This window comes from Oryzias latipes, chromosome 5 (genome assembly GCF_002234675.1).
Source record: "Oryzias latipes chromosome 5, ASM223467v1".
NCBI lineage: Eukaryota > Metazoa > Chordata > Actinopteri > Beloniformes > Adrianichthyidae > Oryzias > Oryzias latipes.
Window position 1 is genome coordinate 13,931,806 of NC_019863.2, and position 25,071 is coordinate 13,956,876.

General features: G+C 37.8%; 1 protein-coding gene across 3 annotated transcripts in view; it reads right to left on the reverse strand.

The window, feature by feature from the left end:
• Positions 1-25,071, reverse strand: part of asic1 (acid sensing ion channel subunit 1) — a 152,550-nt gene that overhangs the window by 18,913 nt on the left and 108,566 nt on the right. For 2 of the 3 annotated variants that reach the window (XM_004068816.4, XM_023954959.1), the window contains one exon: positions 4,489-4,639. In XM_004068816.4, coding sequence (XP_004068864.1) covers positions 4,489-4,639 — 151 coding nt within the window. Of the gene's footprint in view, positions 1-4,488; positions 4,640-11,364; positions 12,308-25,071 lie in introns of those variants that run through there. The other variant, XM_011474989.3, reaches the window with a different exon arrangement.

The window sequence follows — 25,071 nt, forward strand, 5'->3', positions numbered from 1 at the left end:
ATGCTCAAATCTTTGATCATACAGAGGACTCACACTAGAAAACAACTCCAGATGATTCTTTCTTTAATCTAATACAAGAGGAATACCACCAATCAATGAAAATGTTATGCAATAGTTTTCAATTATAACTATTATTTTTATATATGTACCTTTTTTTTCAGAAAGTACACTTAAACTTAAGCAAGAAATCTTTCATTTCACGTGTGCAGATATCATGAGCCTAATTACATGTGTAACAGCAATAAAACAGCCAAGTGAACAAAAAAGCTTTAACTTTAGCTCATCCAAACTGACAGAACAGCATCTGGTTTTAAAGTAAAACACTGAGGATTCATTTAAGACAAAAAAGTATACTATACTTGTTTCCCACATAGATCAGTTAGACAACTTAAAGCTGAAGCTGTCCTTCAGCGTGCAGCCAGCACAGCATTTATTGCTGTCAATCTGAAATCCCTGAAATAGCTTTTCTCAGAGAAACATAAATGCTTTGCTCTTCTGGGTAACTTTCTCTAAAGAAGCTGCCAATTCGGCTGGGAGATACGTTTCTATTACCTGAAGCTTTTCTGGGACCTTTCTAATTCCTTACTACAAATAAGACAGATTGAACAGTTTACTCTGCCCTTCAAATCTATTACCTTTTGTCAACATGTATTGAATGAGACCCTTCAAGAAAAGATATTCTTAGAGGATTTGACCATCTTTTGTTCTTCCATTGTCTGCTAGTTTTGATTTGTATTTAGTCCAAGTTTGATTAAAAGTGGATGAAAAAAAATCAGTTTTTGAATTAGAGCATCAGCTCGTCTTCATCCTCGGACGGTTAATCTTAAATTGCTCTCACTTGGGTGAACCATTTCCTCTGCTTGGCTGTACCCTTAAACTGTACAGATGGAGTCTGGCTATCACAGAGGATTTCTTGTTGCAAAATAATATCATATGAAAGTGATGCATAGTCCACAATACACGCACGGTAGTAATTCTTTTTATTATTGACAAATTGCTTGAAAATCTTTTAGGAATGTAATGATTAATTTTAACTATTTTAATTAAACTATTTTAATTTGTGGTTGTCGATAAAATTCATATTTGACATTGGTTCATTTCTGAACAACAATTTTGAATGACCTAAAATGGATCCAGGACACCTTTAGCCAAAAAATTCAACCAGTGTGACTCAGAGATAAATACCTGGTACTTAACAGTACAAGTGGAGTTTCTCAGATTTCTTGTATTTCTTGCAAGATAATCAAGTGCACAGTAAATTAAAAATGTTTACAAACAAGTAAACAAGAATTACTGGCAATAGTTTCATAAAGATCGGTCCACTGTTGTTTTTCCACATCAAAATAACACAACAAAACATTATTATAATATTCTACCACACTGTTTGGTCACATGTCTTGTAAAATTCAAAGTGTTTCCACGCATCGGACTATAATGATGGCTTGATCATTTCAGCTGTAATGATACTTTGTCGTTTTTACGTTATAGTAAAATAAACCAACCTTACCTCAATCCAAATTGTATTTTCCAAAAATTTATTTGTTTCATTTTTAAACAATTTTATAATGCTATAAGTCAGTTCTATTTAATTAACAATTTGCTTGACATTTGTTCGTTATAAACATGGTTTTCCTTGTTGGAATTCTGCTACAAAGTGTTTTTCTTTATATGCCAAAATGTCGGAGTCAAAGTGCTGCATCACTGTGGTTGTGCCCTTTTTAATCCAGACTGCTGTGTTTGTGTTCAGATTTTGTCCGTTTGAGTTTCAGGCTTTTTCTTTGTCACAGTCACACAAGCTTTCAGTTTTCTCATTCTTTGTCACATAAGATATTAGCTGTGATTATCAGCAGCTTTTCCTGTATCTGTTAATTAGCCCTCAGTATATCAAGACCATGGTTTTCAGTTGCTCACTCACAGATGCTCTGGTTTTCACCCTTTTGTCAAGTTCCATTTTAGTTTGGTTATGTTGTTGAATTTGTTTGTTTTGTTCATTCGTTTATCAAATGTAGTTCCATTCCACAAATCTTCTTTGTCTCCAGAATTTGGGTTCACCTCAAACCTCCACTCCGGACACTGCTCACTCTATCAGAAAGTGTAAAAAATCGAATTAGCCTACCTGTCTCAGTTCCTTCTTTTACGCCTTTTAATTAAGACACTTCAGTAAATGTCAGGGAAAACTATTTGGCTTCTGGAAAATGTGTCTTGATGGAAGATACCTGTCAAATTATACACTCCCCCACACAAATTCACTGATAAGAACAATGTGAATATGAAAGTATAATGGAAAAATTATAGATATCTAGGAAAGTACTTCATAAAATAATAATTGCATTAGTGAGTATAAAATCAAACTTATATGGAACGAAAAGTTCGGATAAGATTTCCCAGACTGCCTGGGGAGTTACTGGTGTTTTTGAGGAGAACAAACTCCAGCCTGGTTGCAAACATGTGAGACTCTTTCTAGTCATCATGAAAATTCCCTTTTATGTTTTTTCTCATTTTTTGAGCATAAGCATAAGCATACACACTACTAGATTTTCCATTTAAAGGAAAATAAGGTGAAATGTAAAGGGATATTTTTATGAAGTCATGAACGCAGAGCATATTGGAGGCTGATTCAAATCTGTTTTGTGGGATTTTTCTGTCCATAGTGGCAGCTCATTTTTGCACTAAGTGACAACATTCCAGATATCTTTCTCACATTTCATCCCCTGGCGTTTCTGATCTGTGCTTATTTATTTCTCGGGCCTTTTCTTGGACTCTGACTTGTCCTTGTCAGAAACTGTTTGCCTGATCCAGACTGGATCCCCGTGTACCGGACCCGTGAAAGTAGATGCTGCTTTTGACCTTGAAGCTGCCTCCAAGTCGTGCAGCAAAGCCTCATTGCCAATTTCCTTTCAAATTGCTGTTGACCACATTTAGCATTCTGGGGGAGTTTCTGGATATAAATGTAGCTGCGCATCAGTGGCAGCTGGTGGTTGAAGCAAAAAAAAAAAAGTTAAATTGTGAAACCAAACAAAATAAACTCTAAAGATCAAGACATTTACGGGACACAGTGTGACACGATGGGCTACAGCTCTGCTAAGTCCAAAAGCAAGATCATTTTTCATTGACTTTATATCACTGCATGCATAATGTTCTCATAAAACTCACAAGGGAAATAATTTGCTGAATAACTTCTGGAGGATAATTTGTACAGCCTGTTGGAATGAATACTCCAGAGTCAACTGAATACGAAATTAAAATCTGAAATAACGAGACTTCTGACACTTGCCGACTGGCACTGAAAGAAACTGTCAGTGTAACTGATGTCTGACGATTTAAGGAGAATACAAATATTTGTGAACAACACAACTCAGTTAAAATCCTGCGTATCAAGGTTATAAAGTAAATTAAGAGAGGGATGTGGATTCCGAGGCGGGTAAAAGAGGAAACAGAAGCTGACCCGTATTATAAAAGGTCACTTTAAACTATAAATCAACTAAAGGGTGAGAATGAGCTAAAACAAATTAGTGTCCGTGTCTGAAAAAGCAAAGTTCCGTTTGTCGAAGAATATAGCGTTTATGTTCTGTAATGCATGGAACAAGTGACACATATCAGTGAGCTCTGAAGGAAAGCATTGAAAATCAGAGACCAGACTGGTTTGGTTAATAGTCTTATAGAAAGAACACACTGATTATTAATGTACTAAAACCACTGATGCGCAAAGTGTGTGTGTGCTTTTAAATTTAAATAATACAGTAAGGGTGATTGCTTGCTGCTCTTGCTGCCGGCCTAACGATGACGGTGAGCACAGTGCTAGTGTGACCACATTAACTGCTTCGTCTCATTAAATTTCCAGCATCCATAAACTATTGATAACAACACAAAGCTGCAATACATAAAATGAAAGTTCAGGAACCCCTGAAGCGTCACTTCTGATGATGACTTTATCCTAAATAGAAGAGCCAATGAAATGAATTTTGTAACATCAAATTGGTTTTCAACTTCTTTTTGGTTTTGTCATCTCGCCATTCGGTTCATATGACAGTAATGCTACAGCAAAATGTAATTTTCTTGATCAATGTTCAACAATCTTTATGCAGATTGGTTGCTAATACTATTTCTTTGGAAAGTTCTGAGTGAATTGTTAAGTTTTAAAGTGTATGCTCTCCAGTTTCCCAATCAGTCATAAGAAAAAGAAACAGTATGATTACTAAATGAAATATTCATTGGTCTCACAGTGAGCATAATCAGTTCAAGTCTATTAAAAGAATTAAAGAAGAATCCCATTGATATGTATACTGTATGTAAAAGCAAAAATAATTATTTAATTTAAAAATGTTTGATATTTGAACATAAAAAAGTAATCTCTTTTAAACTAAGTTTGCTCTGAAATGGATGTCACTGTAGTGTAGGAAGTAAAGATGTTTCATAGTGAAATGATTTACATGCCAGAGGTATGAATAACCACCCGCTGCACTTTGTAAGTTCATCAGGTAAACTTACCGGTCTCTCCCCACACGGGTAAGTATTCATCCTGCTGGATGTCTAACATCAGCTCCAGTCCGTTGCCCGTCCCGCCCTTCATTGTCACCATCAGGGGTTGTCCATCTTTGCCTGAATTAAATGTGTAGCATTTTCCATACCGGGTGAATATCTGAAAAACACACAGGAAAGAACCTAAGTGACAGCTTTTTTCTTTCTTCAAACTTTGCCTTGTTACCCCATTAAAACTGTGTTAATTGTTGAACAGGAAGCTGACAGAAAAACTATAACAAAAAAAAACTTGCAAAAAATAAACCAAAGAATTTGTTCATCCACCAAATCGCACATGCTGATTTTTGTTTTAGCAACGAATCTATTTTTTCAAGGGGTTTAAAAAAACATTTTCTGGTGCTGCGCAAAGCTTGCAGGGCCAATGGAGCTGGAGTGATTACGCTCGCTATGCTGGGTACTGGGAGGTGAGTTGGCTGCTAGACAGAGAACAGCTGCGGGATGGGAAGGCAGCGTGATCCAGCCTCCAAGATTTTTTTTCATTGAGACAATGAAAAAAAAAAACATCCCCTAATTTTGATCTTGTGTTTCTTTCCCTCTAGGATAAATGTGGGACAGCAAGTCTTCAAACTTGGTCAGACACAGCAGCAGGAGGGAAGATCATCGTACCGATAGAGACTCTGAATGATGTCATGAACCCAGACATAGAGACGTAATTACCGATGTTTTTGTAGAGCTCTTCATCATAAATAAACCTGATCTCTCAACATCATCTGTGTCTTTCATGCATTGTAAATAAGATAAACACAGCACTGGCTGTGACATGGCAAATGTCAGAACTGCTGGTGAGCTACTTCTTCATAAAGCATCTTCTGCTTCTTGGCAAAGACATGATGTTCAGTGGACTAATGGATCCAAAATGTGATCAAAAAGATCAGGAAATGGGAGCGCATGGCTGAGAGCCAAAATAAAAAGTTACCCTACTTTGTTGTCCGGCTGCATGATTGAGAGCTCTGTATCAAAGCATCCTAGTTCCCAATTAACATCGTATTAACCTTCAGCATTTTGACATTTATGTGGAAATGGTAGGAGGACATAGGTGGTGGGTGGCAGGTGATAATAAATAACAAAAGCCAGGAAGTGAAGAAGGAAGTCTTCTTTTTGTGAGAAGGATCCCTTTGAAGATGCAGAACAAAATACATTTGAAACAACATTCGTTTGGACAAAAGACTATTCTTTTTCATTTGAGTGAAGGTTTTGTGTGGCTTGGTAACAGTTTTAAAGGCGTTTATTCCCGTACATTGTTGACATATGAGTCACACACTGGTCCTGATGACTCAAATACCAAAAACAGCAGTTTCACAAGAAACTAAAAGCAAAATCTAGCAAAAAAAAGTGAATTAGGTGTAAACTGCCTATATGAGCTAGACAAGAATTGCATGAGATTTCATCCAAAAGTGTCATTGGAGGAGCCTTGAACATCTAAAATTGTAAAATATAAAAAGACTGTGTCATCTGACAGAGCAAAGCAATATGCAATATGACCTTTCAAGAGCATAAGTGGCAAAACTGAGTCAAAAGAGAGTCTGCAATACTGGCTCATGCGCAGAATGCAGATGTCAATAAAAGGCCACTGAAATCCATCTCGAGTCTATAGGAGCTTTCTGTCACCGCAATCTGATCCTTGTTCGTCATTTATCATTGGAATATAAAAACAGAAAAAGAACTGCCATAACAGCTTCCATTTGTCCAGAAAGATATCTCAGAATAATAGAGGAGATATATAAATATACACACATATATCAATATTCTGTCAAGGTTTTTAATTGAGCACTCTCTCTAAAAACTTGTGTTTTTTCAACTTTGTATTCCACACATGCTTGTGTTAGAAAAATGCTAGAAAGGGGGATCTAGCAGACACACATCAAGAAAACAGCAACTGGACTTTTACAACTGGACAGACTTCTTCATTGTACATGCATGTGAGGGTTAACGTGTTTACACAAGAATATGAATGGTGAGATTTGTATGTGAAAGGGAGTACGGTATGTGGCTGCATGTGTACAAGCACCCCTGCCTGCCATCTGCGTGTACGTGTTCCCAATGTGGTGATTGACTACAGGAGGCCTGCAGTCAGGGTTGCTGTGGAAACGAGGAGATTGTGCCGGCTGCATTGAGTGAAGAGCGGCGGTGGTGGTGACCTTGGGGAGTCAGGATCTTCACTGTGTTGTGCAGCTCTGTGGTTTTAGCTTCCTCTAAGCATGCCTCCTTATGTCTGTCCATCAAACAGCCCGTCAATCTTCACCTGTTGAGCTTGACAGCAAGGCCTGTTCACTGACTGTTTTTAGGTTTGGCGGCATACGGCTTTGTAGGGAAGGCAACATAAAGTCTGCCTGAAGCTACGACAAAGAAAAACTTCTGTAAAACACAAATGTGTAAATGAGTCCAAATTGAAATAGACTGATATTGTTGAACACTCGAACGCTGTTGCCCTTAACAATAGATTTTCCAAGGGGTTTCGTGTGTGTGTGTGTGTATGAATAAAAACTGCATTGCTTCAGATTTCTGTTCCACTTTACAATGAGCACTTTACATTCCATCTTAAATGCTGCCTCGACTTAAATATTAAACACAAGAAATAAATATTTAAATCAGTCCCACCTTAGTGGAAACACGCAGAAAGAGACATTGTACCTTCCAGTCCTTGGATGGCGAAAAAAATAAATAAAAAACATTTTTCATCTTTCTCTTCGATAAATAATTCACAGAGACACTCTACGAAATGTTGAGATGCCCCTCAGCTATTTCTCATCTGACAATGTTACAAGGATGAACAAGCTGTTCCCTAAAAGTTGCCAGAGAATCAGTTTACCTCCTGCTTTGATTTGTAAGATCAGCGCGGAGCTCAAACATGCAATGCATTTGGACACTTACAAAAACCTACAACTGAAAAAAAAACAAGCTAAAAACAATATTTCAATGATATTAAAGATTATTAGGAAGTATGCCCTCTTTAATTTGCACACATAATTTGACATAGATTTCCATTTAAAATGCAGAAACATTTTGTCTAGTTTATCGTTTTGAAAATTGAAAAATGTTTTTATGTAAAGCACTATACAAATAAGGTTTGATTGGATTTGAACATCTAGTCCCTGCTTTGACTTAAAGATTTGGTAAAAAAACAAAACAACCTTAGAGGAACAACAGTCTTTAGATAGTCTCATAATTTACCAAAGAAGAGACTGTTATGATTTAAAAGGGTAAAAAATGAGTCTGTCATTATCATCTTTCATTTTTTGTAAGTCATTTTTGAGTCGGCGCCTGCAGTCTACTGCTGTTCCATGCCAAAACCTTTTACTTGGGTTACAGCACAGGTTTCAAACTCAAGGCCTCGGGGGCCATTGTCCCACCTGTGTTCCAACAAACTTGCCATTGCATTTTCCCGTTGGCAAAGCACACCTGCTCCAGGTATCAGCGGCAGGAAGGCATGGTTTAAAAAAAAAAAAACATAAAAAAAAACAGCTGGATGCCATGTGCAAAAGGTCTGGAGTCCAAAACCCCTGGGGTAAAGGATCTTCACAGTTGTAGCCATTCCGATGCAGAGTATTGTGGAAAAATAGGCACAGATATTGTTTCATGTTTTATTTGTCTGCCCTAAAAACATCAGTATTGGATGCTAATCAAACAGACAACAACAAAATAAGCAATTTTTTATGTTCAATTATTTTTGCAAGAAAATATAATTCCAAGAGTACAAAATGTAATTTAGTGAAATCATGTGTGCACGTAGTGCAGTTAAATTAAAATGTTGTGATGCAGTTTTTTCTTCCTCATTTGGAACTGTGTGTTACAGCAAACATCACAGATCTGGTAAGTTACTGTATTTGGTTTGCTAAGATGATGCAGATGCAGCTTCTCAAGGCTGAGCCTAATTATCAGGCTCCTTTTAGGGAGAACAGATTTACTAGTAGTAACTCTTCTAAACATGTCTCATTTGGTCTGACTTTTTCTATTGTTTCTTTTGTTTTCAGGACTTACGTACTTAACATGCAAAATGAGAAGTCAAAAAAGTAGCCAGTAGCAATGTTTCTACTTTGCCCATCTAAGCGTAAAACGATTGTATTCTCCAGTTGTGACCAGTTCTGTCAGACACATTTCTAAGAATTTGAAAACGGCATTTTACATTTTTCCTGCTTGTTAGCAGTAAGAAAAATGTTGTAAGATCCTTGTGGATCTCTTTAGTATGGAAAAACATGCAAATCCCTGACTGTCAAGCAATTAAAATTTCCAATCTCTAGAATTTGTTTTAGATGACCTGTTGACAAAATTTAACTGATGTGAAGCTTTAAAAAAACTGAATTCCTCATCAGCGCTTAGAACTTGACAAGCCACTCAGATGAGCACCAACACATCTTTTAGATCAACATTTAAAGTCTAGTTGCCCTGGACAACACAAACCATGACCTGCATTACTGAAAATCTTAATAGACATGTTGCTAAAGATGGAGATGCCGAAAAGTTTGCTCCTTTTTATTATGCAAATCTGTACTGCACTAAAAAAAACACTGAGAAATCTTTCAGTAGTCCTTGAAAAACAGCTATTTACTGTAACGCGGTCACAAACTCATTTCTTAAGTGACTCAGCATGTCTGAAAATTTATTGAAAGGTTGATGGGTTGAGGAAAAATCCTAAGTAAAACCATGAACCTTTGTAGAAGGTTTCACTATGACACAACTTCTAATGAAAAGCAGTTTAAGTTGTTTCCGAAAAACACTTTAACGTAAAAACATACTATACAACAACAAAAGGATTCATCAGACACGTTTCTGCAAAGTAAATGTAAAAAGTACAGCTTGGTAAGCTGTGGTGGAGGGGGAAAGGGTTCAATTTCAGTATCATGTTCTCAAGTTGATTTCTTATCTAAATCAGATCAGCAAGCTACTAGTAAAGTGAGAAGTGCCTTTAGGTAAAAAAAAAAGAACGACTTGTGTGCAGATCCAGTGGGAGTAAGGAAGGATGGAGCCATGGAACTGAGAGAGTATTGATGGAGCTGGTGGACCATATCTGCAGAGCTTCTAGAGACTGGGGGGGGGGGCTGTTGCACAAAAGTCAATAAACCCTGAAATCTTTTGTAAGCACTCTCCATCGTCCTCCACACTTCACCTCTTAAGTGTGACGGATTCCACTGCACTCATTCAAGCCAACAGCCTGTCTTACCTGCCTTGAAGCCACAAAGGGAATCATTGATTATCTATGCAGGAGGACACATCCCCATAGCTCCAGACTGCAGGCTTATGTTAATCAACAAAATACTGTAGGTTACTCTCTGAAACAGTTGCCCCTAAAAATACTCAGCACAACAAAAATAATGCCAAAATATTCTAAAAAAAAATGTGTGGGGTTGTGATAGCTCGTTCTGCTATTCCAAATGTGCTGCTTTTGAATTTAAGATGGGAAAAAGCAGCTTTGACATGGATCTTTGAGAAGAGTGCAACTTAAACACCAGACACACTGCAGACGGCATGTTTAAAGACCCGCTCCAATGAAAATTGTGTTTTTGGTGTTTTATAAGATGTTCTTGCAGCATTTTCCTCGAGATAGAGGACATGTATAAAAGAAAATTAAGCTTTAAATTGCGTTTCGGAGTATTTCTTTTTTCACATTGTTGGTAATCAGGAGCAGCCGAAGAAAAATGCAGTTGGAAAAAAACTTCTTGTGATGTAGGTGCTAACATTTGCAGGCCACAAGCTCCATTCTAACGTTTTCACGTATAAATGACTGGATCCATTCACGTCTTGTTTTCTCATCCAAGCTGGCTGGATAGCTCCAATATTACTCCCCATTTTTGTTGCACATGTAATGTTGGGTTAGGGGTGTGAGGGGTTGTAAACTAGTGGGAGAGTGTGTAAACAGATGGATGATGGGAAGTGGATATGGGCTAACTACATGCCAACAGTTCGGCCCACAACTCAGAGGTGAATTTCTAATGAACTCCTGCCGCTCTGCAGAAACGATCTCCTAGAAAACGACACAGATTTTTGACTTTGGTCAAAAACGGAATAATCATAATTAAAAGACCACTGGGAACACTTCAACAATATCAAAAGATGTTTGGAGTTGGACTTTAAATGAGAAATCTGGTATATTCCTATGCTGCTGGCAAACAGGGGGAAAGCAGATTCCCACACATGAGGCTCTTTTGTCTTCTTCTTTTTGATTTGTTGGATGAAAATCTGGTTATCTGAGTAATATAGTGGGAGCAGGAACAGAAGAGTGTTTTTCTCATTCCTCTAGACTGAATAATAAAGGGAAATCAATGAGGCTGCACTTCAACTAAATGTACTCAATCACACTGTCAGTGAACAATGCAAGGGGTTACTAAATTAATCAGAAGTCTTCATTAGAGGGAGATTGGCCTCTTGTAAACACTGAGTTATGATGAGGTGATATGGGACTGTAAAGGTTTACAATTAATTGAAAAAAGTAGCTTTTGTTAATCATTGTGGTAATTCACAATATAATTTTAAGATACTTCAAGAAAAGAAAAGGGGGGGGAAACGGTTGAAACCATAATCATGCACTATTTTATTTTATAGAAACCTTATGGGAAGGCTTTGTAGATTTTAATGAACATGTTAGAGAAAACAAGGGAAAAACAAATGATTGGACAGACTTAGAGATGGTCACTTCAACTACTGGGGCGTGACAGCGAGCAGCAAAGCGGAGGATTTTGAGCTGTGTGTCTATCCATTCTGACTGTATGCCTCAAAGCCAGTTAATTCAGCTGATATAGTCGTGGCAAAAACACCAAACATTGTTTCCACATGCGGGTAAAAGGAGCTGAACTTAAAACACAAGAGAAGTTACTTTGGGAACACACTCACGGTGCTGAAATTACGCGGGCCGCAGAGCTCTCCCTGGTACCTACAGTACAGCAGCATCTCCTCCAGTTGGTGTCCCAGCCGATTCAGCAGCTGCTTCATGGATGGCTGAGAATCCCGGGGAGGAGGAAGGAAGTGGTTGAAGTCCAAAATTCGAGACAGGGGATACCAGGGCGGCTCGCCAGTTGCGCTCTCGCTGCTTTCATCCCGCAGAGACATGAGCGCCTCTTTAGCTGTCGGGGAAAGCTGCCAGTTTCTCCCCAAGAGACCTAACCACCTGCCCGCGCTGAAAATGTCAGTCTTTTTCATGCGCCGGGGCAGCAGGAGGTTCTGGTTACAGATGGTCACTGCGGGGAAAACGAGCCGTTTGGCGTACACCATGTGCGCCTTGGTGTACACGGGTGACGAGAGCAGGTACCGCACTCTGTTAGTGGACCAGATGAAGAGCAGCGCCAAAGCCGCCAAGAACGCCAAGAGCCACGCAACTCTCCGGGGGTAGGAACCGCCTAGGAAGATGTGCCTCAACCCGTGGAAGGTGGTGTGTTTCAGGAAGAGTTTCCCGGCTTCAGTGACAGAACCGGATTTAGGCTTCGATCCACACGACTGGCACATTTTCGGGGAAGTCTGGTGCGCGCTGTCAACATCGGTCCTGCTGTGGTCAAAGAAAAGAGAGCCCGAACTCCGCTTTTGCGCACGGAGGAGGCTGTGTTGCCTGTCAGAGACTTTGAAGGGATGAGAGAGTGAAGCGTACAGCTCCGCTCTGTCCTCCCAGGCACTCAGCAGCAGCTCGAAAAGCAGAGATGAGGGAGTATTTTGTCAGCTCTCTCAGTCTGAGCCTGTCCGGGAGGGGGAACTTGGTCGGAAAGGTTTTGTGCGCTACTGTGCAACAGCCGGACTCCAGCGGATTAGTTCATCCAAATTACAAGCAGTTAGTCTCTGAGAACCTCAGTGGAACTCAAAGACACAACAGACTCCGTGGAAATCACGCACTTGTGTTTCAACACACGTTTCCACTCTGCCTCCTAAATTCTAATTTTCAGTCTCCACTTAGTACTTAGCCGTTTACGCGCGCGCGCACACTTCATTAGAGCTATTCGTTGAATGAAATCTCCTAGTTTTGCAGATTAAGACTATTTGTCTTTTTTTAAAGCAATATCACACATAAAAAATCCAAATAAAACACACCAAAATGCTATTTAATTCTTGCTCTTTTAAAATGTGTTTTGGTCATAATCTAAAGCAGTGTTTTTCAACCAGTGTGCCGCGGCACACTAGTGTGCCGTGGGAGACGGTCAAGTGCGCCGTGGAGAAATTGCCCTCATTAACTGATCTAAAAATATTTTCCATCTCCAGGAAATCAGCTCTTTGTTCATCCAAACAGGCCCTGATAAAACACTGAGTAGTTAGGAATATAAAATATCTTAAAATTACTTTTTCTTTGTGTTTATATAATTCTATTAAAGACATTTTGATAAGAATCACGGTACCGCGATTTAGCTGCAGCTGTAACTGTGTAAGGAAAAGTCCCGCCCCTTTAACTGTCTCCGCCAATCATTCTTGAAGGCTTAATCACATGTCATCAGTCTGACCAATCAGAAGTGGTTAAAGTCTTCACTTCCTTGTTCTTAATTCTGCTGATAAAGTCGCTCAGTTCTAACAAAAATACCAACTGAGCTCGTCTTTAGCTGGTGGTTCATCTCTTAGAAAAAAACAGCCGCACCTTCCTGCTTTTTTTGCCACAATTATCACAAAAATCCACGTGAGATTGCGCGGGGGGGGGGGGGGGGGGGGGGGGGGGGCTGTCGATCAATACAGACCATGAATTTCTGCTTTTTTTTTTTTTTGGTTGCTGGTGTACCGCGGGATTTTTGTCAGGGTTAAAGTGTGCCGTGGCTCAAAAAAGGTTGAAAAACACTGATCTAAAGCATTATCAACTCATTGTCGTTTCTCAATCCCATTATCATAACCATCAGTCAACCTTGTATTTTCATTTTATGGGTACAAAAATGAGCACATTCTGATATTTAGTGTAGAACTTAATTATGAGCTAATCCAACAAGGAATGCCTAAAAAAACTATAAATATTATTTAAAAAAATTATTCTGCTTTTGGGCAGTTCATCTCTTACAATGTCCATAATTATCCCTATGGTCAACTAAGACTCACCAAAAACACTTGACAGGCTCCAAAGCCCACAAATCACACCAAGATAATCTTGTCTAGCACACACTGATGGTGGGGCTACGAATATAAATCTGGAAACATTTTTGCGCAGTACTTCTTTGAAGTCTCAAAGAACCAAAATCACATTAAGGTAAATTTATTTACTTTGAAACTTGCATGTGTGCGATGAAGGGAAAAGCATTTTAGGCTTCTAAGAGAAACTTGAATGCAGGATTTTCAAAGTGTCTTAAAGAACCATCTCACTCTTGGGGATTTTTGGATAAGTGGTGCTTTATCATCGCATAGAGTTCCAATAGTTGCTGAAGTGCAAACTCTATGCCTCCTCTCCTCCTCAGTCTGTTTTCAGTTCTCTTTGTGTGGTCAAGAACTTATCAAAAATACTTTATAGAAATATTTCTCCTATATTTGCATGTAAAACCTGAAAAGAATCTTGACAAGAATCAGTAGACTAAAGAATACAAAACCTTGAGACCAACTAAAAAAACAGTATGTTGTTCTAGATGAAAAAATAAACAATTTAAACAATCCGAAGTCTTGATAATATCACCTGGAAACCTATGCCGATTTTTCAAGACTTTTAGGGTGACAATTTGACCCTAAATGGTAGGAAACTACTGTAGAAAATGAATGGATGAACAGTCATGGATGGACATTTTGTGCCACATTCAATTAATCAAAATAGAAAATTAGAAATTGGCTGAAATGGTTGATGGATAAATTAGATCCAAGCATTTATTTCACTCATCAACCTCAACTAGGCCAGACTCAATTATTTTGTAATGGGATTTATTTGAGATAATCATGATCATTTGAAATAATTGTGTTCGTGACCATGTGTAAAATGACAAGGGAGAACTTTATGTTGAATTTCCACATGATTTCCTACCTACAAATGAGTTTAGAAAGGGTTTCCACTCCACTTCTCTGTGCTGCAAAAAGACAGACTTTTGCTTCATTAGGTGCTGTTAAGCTTCCTTGCAACATTTAAAAACTAATAATCTGATAAATGTATCATCATGAATTTATTGTTATGCACTTAACGGTTTCTCTAATGATGATCAGAGGCCTAAATAACAGCACTTTATTTTCCTTGTATGCATTAGGCTGCCAATATCCTCAGTTTTCCAGAGAAGCCTGCTTTTTTACCTTTTATATTTATGTAATAAGACTGAAATAATCCATGCAAAATCCATATTTTTTCATTACATGGATAGTTCATTACAATGTGCTATCCTATAATGGGTTTTAGATCTTGAAAACTTTATTTTACCTGGATTAGTTTCATGACAGAAGCTTAGCTTAGCTTAGTTTTTAGCTTTAATCAGTGTGTAATTTTCTTGCATAAAGCATGGAAATGATTTGTGTTCAGAGAAAAGAAGGAACATGGCAGCTGATCGAGATTTGAATGCATCATTTTTTACCTTAAGAGCATATTTGAATAGTTTCATTATCTCACTGTTGAGAATGTTTTTTTTCATACCATTTTTGGTGTCCACTCCATAGCACTTATACTTGCTAAATTTTTGCAGCTTTAAAATTTCTGCCAATAATCTAAGTGTTCATAGAGCATGGAGTCAGTGACAGGAGGCAAAGTTCAGTCCGCACTCATGGACAACAAGCGTCACTCACACGAACCCACAAGCCTGCATGCAAGCTTTCCAGGAATGCAAGGGCTGCCATTCTGTCAATACCTAACTACTGCACAGTCTACACAATGAAGAGTGCACTCCAGTGTGTGTGTGTGTGAGTAAAACTCATGCAAAACTATAAACATAATAGATAATGGATGAGTTTTTCAGACCATCCGCAGTTGAACATTTCTACATGTTTCTGGAAACAGGTTGCCCACTGTCACATTCAGCTGTCTTAGATTCTGCTGCTCCCATCATAATGCCTCCTCAGTGGATAATGAAGGGTTCCACTAAGGTTGTTACTCTATTTTAACAAGTGGAGGTGTCATGGGGAATGGGTGACTTTTCAGAGGGAAGGATTAACAGCAAAGCATATTTCAGAGAATGTTGCACAAATCCTAACAAATTCAGCTAAATAAATTCAGTTTTGATTTCTCAAGCACACGTTTCTGGTTTGCATTTTGCATTTAAGAATGTGGTTGGTTTCTTATCAACACTTGCAGAAAAAGCATCCAGACACTTGTGGCATTTAAAATCATTTGACCAACCCCCCCCTTTCTCAGAGCACCTCATCATGAGAGGAGATACATCGGGGGAGAGGCTCTGTGGAACAAGCTAATCCGTCTGGGTGAAGGGATAATGATGTACTTGCCTGACAGAAAAACACAATCCCACAACAAGTGCGACTACAAGAATAGAATAACAAAAGCATGCTGTTTTAAAACCGTGGCTAAAGAGTTTCACTAATGAACCCATTATACAAGCAGGCATTTGTAAAGGGATCGATGGCACATATCTCAAGAATTATCATACAGAAACATCAGTGATATCAGAGAATATTTTACTTTATTGTAAGCTTTCTGCAAAAGATTGTGATTAAATTAGAGGAGAAAGGATTGGATGCAAAATGCGCTCAATCAAATGAAGGAACTGAGAAAAAATAAGGCCAACATTTGCTGGCAAACTTTTATGAACAATTTAAATATAAGGCTATAAAATGCTGGTCATGTATGTCTTAAGACAAAAAAAAGTGAGGCTAAAACTTTAAAGACATGTTCCAATGAAAATTGTGTTTTTGGTGTTTTTAACAAGTTCTTGTGGCATTTTTCTTTTAATGGAAGACATATATAAAAAATTAAACTTAAAATGGCATTTCTCAGTATTTCTTGAGTCAAATCATTGTGAATCAGGATCAGATAAAAAATGCTGTTGTAAAATTAATAATTAAGCAAATATTTGTTGAGTAAAAAATACAATCGGTGGGTCAAAAAGCTCCATGCGCCGCTCCATTCTGATGCATCAACTTGTAGACAAATAGATACATGTACATCTTTATTTTCCTCAACTGAGTTGACATCTGGCTCAAAACTGGACAGCTGGATAGCTCAGATATTGCGCGCCATTCTTGTTGCATCAGTAATGTTAGGTTGGGGTTGTAAGGGGCAGTAAGCATAACAGAGGAGTGTGAAAGAAAATAGAAAGCTCTCAGTAATGGTGCGGGGTGGGGGGGGGGGGGTGGAGATGCTCCACTCCAAAGGTCCCACCCACAATTCTTGAGACAAATTTTTAACAAAGTACTGTACTGCCACTCCGCAGAAACTGTGTCCTAGAAAATTGACACTTTTTTTTCTTTCTGTGGCTAAAAACGGTATTAACTAAGATGACGAGAATGGGTCTTCAGAGAGAAATGCTCTTGGCATAGTAGGACAGTTTATCTTTTATTTTAGTGACTGGATCTGTCAAAATTTATTTGTTTTAAACAGTGGTAAACACAAACCTGCTAGACTGTTGTAAAGCACACAATCATTTGCATGCTGATCTCAGTTCTTGTTGGCAACTATACTGTAAAACCAAACAAGGTGCAATCATAGGATCATTGTCTGCTCACAAATGCCAGTCTCCATTGTAAACTAACACCATGAATTACCTTCACTGGCTATAAAAAACCACAGTGTATTACCTGCTTGATCACTAGGAGCTAATGTGAATTAGAGGGATCAGTATGTGTTTTTAGGGTATATTCTTTCTGCCCCAACAGTTTATCTAAATGCAAAGAAGACCAGTTTCAATCAGCGAGGCCAATGAAGCAATTAACGTTCAAAAGCCAAGTGAAGATTAATGAAAAGGCTTTGGCAAGCAAAGATATTTATTAGCTGTCACCTAAAGTCACATCCAGTCAGTCCTTTTAGTAAAACAGAGAGGAATTACAGCTTTGAGTATCTGCTGTGTGCTGCAATTAACGGTTTCCACACAAAAACCTGTGATGCTTACTGACTGGAACAAATTCAAGGACTTGCTTCAAAGCTTTTTGGATTTTCTCAGTAAGTGATTTTGTACACTTTAGCACTTCCACAAAGTAAATGTTTACAGTACATTTCTTTTGGCAGAAAAGTTGTAAATATGATGAATGCTTTTGTCTTTAGAAAAAAAATCAAAGTTCTTCATATGATTACTGTACAGAACCATGTGCTGTATTTCAGCACATGGTTCAAAAACAAGCCTTTTCTCATCTCATCTTTACACATATTAAGTCTAAGTTTCAACGTGTTATTTTAGTCAAAGGGTACTACACATTAGATCTATGTATTCGTTTTACATCTAAAGGAAAAGCTCTCTAGCCTACATACACCCTGTACAACTATTCATTTCATAATTGATACATGCTTTTTTGGGACCGCTATGTCACTAGCATGATCAAAACTCTTATGGCGTTTCATTGTTGCCGTATATTGAATGAGCGCAAAATCAACTGAGGAAGTGTATTCAGGAACGGAGTGAGCGAACCTTACAACCGCGCAGGCGCAATTCTAACTAAGCGACCCCGCATTTTACAACTGCATGAATGCGATCCTAACTGAGCGGTGATCCTCTGCGCTAATTTCACTCCTGTGCGCTACCTGGGTTTGCGCGCATATATATATATATATATGTATATATATAAAACTCCAAACATGAGCTAAAAGAGTTTTTTTCTTTTTGGTTTTTCTAGTGTTGCAATTTACCATTATTGACAATAGAAAAATAGATTGGGGGTCTAAAAAAAGTATAACATACAAGAAAGTGATTGGTGTTATGTGTGTTAAGTCTCATCTTGAAAAGAGAGCATGTATCTTTCAAAATTTTGGTTGCTCTGAAAAATAAAAAATTCTGTGCACAATAGAATTACTGTCCATTTAAAATGGAAGTTTCTTACATCATTTCACTAAAACAACTCACAAGCTAATTGAAATGTGGATTTTAGATTAGGTCTCCTTAAAGATGGATGAGAGGAGTTGTGAAGGATAGGATGCAAATATCATGTGATAGGGTATGATGAGGGCTCTTTATTTGCTCTTGATTGATTGGATCCATTCATGGTAAAGGTTTGTTTTTTGGAGCATTAGTAGCAGAGACACCCCACAGCAAATCAAACTGTCATTTGTAATCTAGATAGCACAGAGCTGGCCGGCCCTGATCTTGACATGTAAAATAAAGAAGCTACACACAACAAAACAAACAACAACTTATCATCTTCCCAGTCAGCCTTTCTCTCAACATCCATACCCTAAAATCACTTGGTTGTTTTGATCCTGCCTCTGTCAATGCCTTTCATTTTCACATTTTCCCCATACTATGAGACTATTTCCAGTTTTCAAGGGAATAAAAAATGCTTTTCCTTTCATCTAGCCTTTCTTTATCACATTTATTCATTAAATACCAACCTTATTCTCAAATCTGTTTGGTCTCCTATACGGTACGTTCTTTTTCCATTCTGTAATCACCACACTCTCAATGCCTTTCGTAGTTAGCTCTCTCCTTTTTTACCCCCCACAGTGGGAATATTCAGCATACAGAGCTTGGGCAAAAGCAGCAGGGGAGGGAGAGAGGTGGCACAGCACAGAGCCAACCACAGGGAAACAAGCTGCAGGCAACAGCAGCAGTCAGGGTCCAGTAGATGTTAAGAGCTGACAGGAGAGGAGCTGTTGATTTACATAGACAATAAGCATAACCATATGCCAGAAGGCAGCTTTTCCAAATACTTCTTAATTGATGATTTTTTACAGTATTAAAAATGTTGCATCAGATGAGAGCAAATTCTTTGAAAATATTGAAAATCATCCAATTTAGCTAAATTAACTGTAGATTTGGCAAATTGATGATGGAAGCTGCAATTACTGCTAATATAAATTTAGAAAACTGCTTAAAATTGATTGTATTTAAGTAATTCTAACCTATTTTTAAGGTTTAAAATCAAATTCCATACACAACAATCATGTTCTCAGCCATAGATACTATATAAACATGCAAAAATAACAAAATAAGGGAATAAAGCATATTTTGTAGTTAATCTTTTGTCGTAATTAAAGAAAAATACAAAAAACAGATTTTGTATTTGCATTTTTTTTTATAAAATTGCACAGTAGTTAGGATTTTTTCTTTTTAATAATGTTATGACTTCAGAATACTTGTAGTCAACATTTTGCAGGAGTCCGTTATGTAAACCTTTTCTTAGCACAATTTAGAGATTAATATTTTAAATCAACACGTCTGAAGAAAACTGAATACCTCAGCATTCATGTATGCCAAGTGTCAAATTTCATCCCAAAAAAAGTGCACATTTCAAAATAAAAGAAATAAACTACAATTTTCATACTAAAGACAAGGAAAAGTGTCCAAATATTATAAATAACATATTGATGGTATTTAAAATACTTGCAAAAAAGTCATGATGTGGTTCACTTCAGTGTAAACTCAGGTGGACTTTTACAGACCAAAGAGCAGGAGCAAACCAACTAGACAGTGCGCTGGACCTTTTTTCTTCAATGATTTGTGAACCTCACTTGTGTCCATGGATTACATGAAATCTTTCCACCTTTATCCACCTTTGTCATGGTAGGGAGAACACGTCAATGTAAGGGTGGGGTCATCTAAGATAGCACAAGGGTAATGAAGAAAGCACCAGTAGACAAAACAAAACAAAACAAAAAGTTTACAACACAAATCTGAAGAAGTACAAATTTAAAAAAGTTAGAAATGTCTTCTGGGTAAAAGTGGTGTTGAGAAGAGGTGGTGCTTATTGGGAATATCAATACTGGCTAATTTTTTTTCGTACTTCTTACCCCATCGTGACCAGAACTCCTTTTGGACAACACCATCCAAAATTGAGCAATTGTTGGAACCTTTCTCTGCTTTAGTCTTTATGAAGTCATTTAAATCTCTATGTGGGAATATTGTAGAGTGGAAGCATTTTCAGTTTGGGACTTATCCAAGAACCACCAACATATAAGTAAAAAAAAACTCTTTTGAAAGTGTGTTGTGATTGTGTAATATGTGAGCACATCTCTTTAGAATCATAGTGGTATCAGTGGGATGTAATCACTGCTTTGTAAGCAGGTTGACCTCCTGCTTACAAAGCAGTGAGCAGGTTGACCTTGTGTTTGGAGTGTGGCAGCATCCCCATAAAGGGGAACTTTGACAAATTACCTCCTAAACCTTCAAGAGGAATTAGAAAATTTACACTATAAGTGATATCGCCAAAGGAAGAATATTTGTCTTTACAAGTCATGTGGCAATAAAAAATGATTCCTGCATCCACCACGAGACACAGGACGCCACAGTTAATTCTCCTTGGCAGCATCATGACAGCTAGACTTGTGAGAGTTTGTGAGAGGGCGAATTCTTATGATGAATGAATTTTAAAGGAAGCCCGGTAGCTACAGCAAACAGTTCCCTGTCCCCAGAGGCCTGATGCCTCCTATTTGCCGCCCAGGGAGGAATGAATGAGCATCCCTTGGTGAAACAAATGCTTCCTTTTATCTGACATTTACAAATTGATCCCCCTTGCGAAACTAGATCCGTCCTCTTGTTTTGTACGATGCAAAGGTAAGTTTCCTGTGCTGCTGCACAAATTTATGTAGCTGTCAGAAGCAAACAATAATGATTTAAGAGGTGCATTATTGAAGAAGTAAAGGGCTAATGTGACGCAGAAGATGACTTTAAGAATGCAATAAAAGAATCAAACAAAATATACAACAAAAACTGTATAGCTGATTTTACACAGCACTGTATTTTAAATATTTTTTTATGACAACACTTGCCCTTAAAACCAGCTTTCTGTCAAAGATGTTCTAAGATGATAGAAAAAATGGTGACAAATATTCGGCTAAATAATCACAAGCCAAAAGGTACTTGTAAATGCCATCAATTAATTATTTTACTTTGATAAATGGAGCAGAAGAAAAAAAGTGGGTCAGATTTTGCACATCACATCTTTGCGTGCCAGCTTGTGAACAATATTCCTTTACAGAGAACATTGCAAAGCTGTTGGTGAACTTTGTTTGCATTTCCATAAAAAGCTAAACTTGGGGTCAGATCCCTGCACAGTGTGTGGAAAACAGCAGCAATATGTTTTTTCCGTTTCAAAGAAACCACGAGTAAATAACTTAGTCCGCAAAAACAGGGATCCTTCTTAAGTGTTCACTTAAAAAGCGGGTTGAAGCTCATCCCAGCAAACTAATGAGATCTCACTCAGAACTAAGAAAGATAAGAACAGGGTATGAACTTTAGGGTGTTCAAATTAGTCAAGGCAAAAAGCTGAAATAACTAAGCTGTAATGAAATTTCCATCTGCCACTGATTCTCAGAAACTAAAGTGAGACAATTCTTTGTGTATAATTGGCCACATTAATTTGGTTGAACAAAAAGATGAAAATTATTTAAATTAGAAACGACTTGTGACTGAGAAGCAGCTAACTATAGGTAGCCCACAATATGGAATTATCGCACTGTTTTGGCAAACCAGATATAATGCATCAATAAATGGTCTGTTTTTAAACTTGTCACATGGGTAAGGCGCATTACGCACGACAAAGGAGTCAGGGATAGGTTCATCAGATGCACTTCCTGACACAACGTTTTCTTTTGCTTTTGCAAATATAGAATCTATTCAGAGACAAAAAAATATTTATAGTGAAATGTGGGTTCACTCATTTATGTTTTTCAAACTGAACTCCAAAATAACAAGAAAACAACATGATCTTATCATATATATCCATTTTTACAAATGTTATTTCTGTTCATTTTAATGCACAACATTTGTAAATCTACTTGCTTTTTCAGACTGTCTACCATTGTGTTGTCTCTTGACAAGAGATATCATTTGAATCAAATATAACTCCTAATCTGCTGCCCCAGGCAAAAATGAAAATGAGTGTTGTGTCTTACGTCAAGGAGATGTCAGACGTGAAAGCAGGACAAAGATCGATCTTCGTCAGCCCGCTGCCTGACAAACTAGAATTCTTGCCTTTGCTGCAGACACATGAAGGAAGGTCTGCCAATGACAAACAGTTCAAAGCTTCATGCTGGGATTCACATGGATCTTTAACTTTCTATTATTTTCTTTAGCAGCTTAAGGACTTTTATAGGATAAAGTCTGTTTATTAAAGCAACGTAATCACTGAAACTAAATGAGCATATAAAACATGTTAGGTATGTAGGCTACCATGTGAAGGGGAGAACAAAACCTCTTCGTGCTTGCCTTTGTCTTTTTTTCTTTAAACCTTAAACTATCATTAATATAAAAAAGCACTGAAATAACCAAAGAATTAGTGAGAGAGGAGGATTAACAGCATTAATTCCCCTGCTGGAGTCAATAATTTTCTCACCATGAGCCTCCTAAGCAGATAGTAATAATATGGATTTGCATTCACAGTGGGTTTCAGGTTCTGATGCTGAATAATATAATAACCTTCTCTTCTCATAACCCTAAAAGGTAGTAACCACTGAGCCACAGACCGACTCCTTCAATGCTCTGATTAATCAACAACCGATCAGGTAAGAGACGCTTGACTGGAATTGCTGTGGACGCTCTATTTGCAGCTCATTTCCATTTAAGGCCTCTTGTTTATAGTGGCTCGCTGTGGCTGAGGAGAAATGTGTTCAGCCTGTCAAACGTTCAAGCCTACAGGTGGCAATGGGATTTTAAACTTGGATAAAATATTATATTTTACTTGCTTTCTTGAGAAAATATTGAACACTTCAGATAGCCTCAAGCTTTGCAATTTTACATGTATTCTATTATAATACAGTATGCACACAGCGTTATCAATTTCTCCTTCAAAGTGGGTCAGTCATTTACATACCCAGTGCTTCACACACAGCCTAACTTTCCTTAAAACAAACGCTACACAAAAAACAAAACATGAATTTGTGATTGCTTCACATGACCTCTGTCGAGAAAAGAAAACAGTTTGTAGTTCTGATGGACCTATCAAAATCAGTTTTATATCAATCATATGTATTGCCCCTACGGGGCATAGGTTTATTGGTTACTCTAAATTGTCCCTAGGTGTGAATGGGTGTGTGACTTGTGGCCCTGCGACAGACTGCAAGTGGCTGGGATAGGCTCTGGCAGCCCCGTGACCCCGAAACGGCAAAAACGGATTAGAAGATAAAACACAAAAGCATATGAAAACATAAAAAAAGTTGAAGAGCCATAGTATATTTTGTTTGGCCCTAAACAGAGGCAGGTCAGTGACGGCCAGTCGATCAATGAGCAAGTTATTTGAAAGCTTTAGACAAGCTGTCATGAAGGGACACTTACCACACTGCTAAAACCTTAACAACAGGATCACTGAGAGATTTTGTTCAGGAAATAATAGGGCCTGAGGGTAAACGTGGGTTATCATAATTTACTGATCCAAATTCCTGAGAATTTTTGTCTTTCTGTGCATAATCTGCACACCCAATAGCACAATAGTTTCTGGACTCTTTCCACTTCAAGCAGGATGTCAATAGACCACATAGCATCTAGCATTTTTATTTAAGAATTAAACTGATGGCTCTGCTGTCTGTTCATAAAAAAGGAAAGCATGCATCGAAATACAATAACTTACATACTGGGTGTAGCGTGCAAGGGTCACATATGGTTTAATATTTGACCATAGTATTTATAACTGAAAGCTGTGAAAATTGTTACATTTTAACACGTAGTAATTAGTTTCAAAGAGGCACAACTTTCCGTAATAAAAGAAAAACGCACTTATCAACAGTAAAATATCCCTCTCAAGTGGATCACTTGAGTGATTAAATGACCAATTTTAGAACGGTGGGCAGTCAAATTCTATTTAAGAAGACATTACCACAAATAGAACAAGTCTAAACTTTGAATATTTATTATGCAAAGAAAATAAGATGAAAGTAAGGTAATGATGTAATCTAAAAGTAAATAAAAGGTTGATTAAAATTCATAACATAATGAACTGCTGCTTTAATCTGTGCATGAGTGTGTGTGTTTGCCAGATGAGGTTCCTCAAACGTTTTGAGGACAACACTAAACTGGCTTCTGCTTGTCATAAATTAGAGCTGCCAGACCCTGGTCCTCCACATCTACCACCTTGCCTTTAACTCAGTTCTGCCTGTGTTCAGTCAATCAAAACCAAGAAACACCTAAGTCAGCTAATCAGCAGAAAGCAGTGCAGAAAGAAGTATGATCAGGCAGAGTGGTAGCTGTTGAGGACCGGGCAACCTTGTCATAAAGAAATAAAAAGTCCTACAGCGGAACTTTACCCAATCATTAGATTGTTTGGATAGATATTACCATCAGGTGGAGTTGGTGTTTTCCAATGGGATCAGTTATTTAAAAATTCAGTGGTGAATAAATATCCGTGCAGTGCAACCTCCCTTGTGATGAAATAAATAAATGTTTGTGTCCACGGCACATAAAAAATGTTCAGCATTGATTTTCTGACTATTACAGCTAAATCATTTATCCCTGCTGACAGTGCGAGACAAATCTCTAGAAGTAGGTTATTTTAATTGATTAAATTATTAACCCAACCTAATATTGAGCTAACCCTCTCACATATGGAGTTACAGCGCCCCAGTTAAAGCCTTAGCCACTACTGCCCTTACGGGTG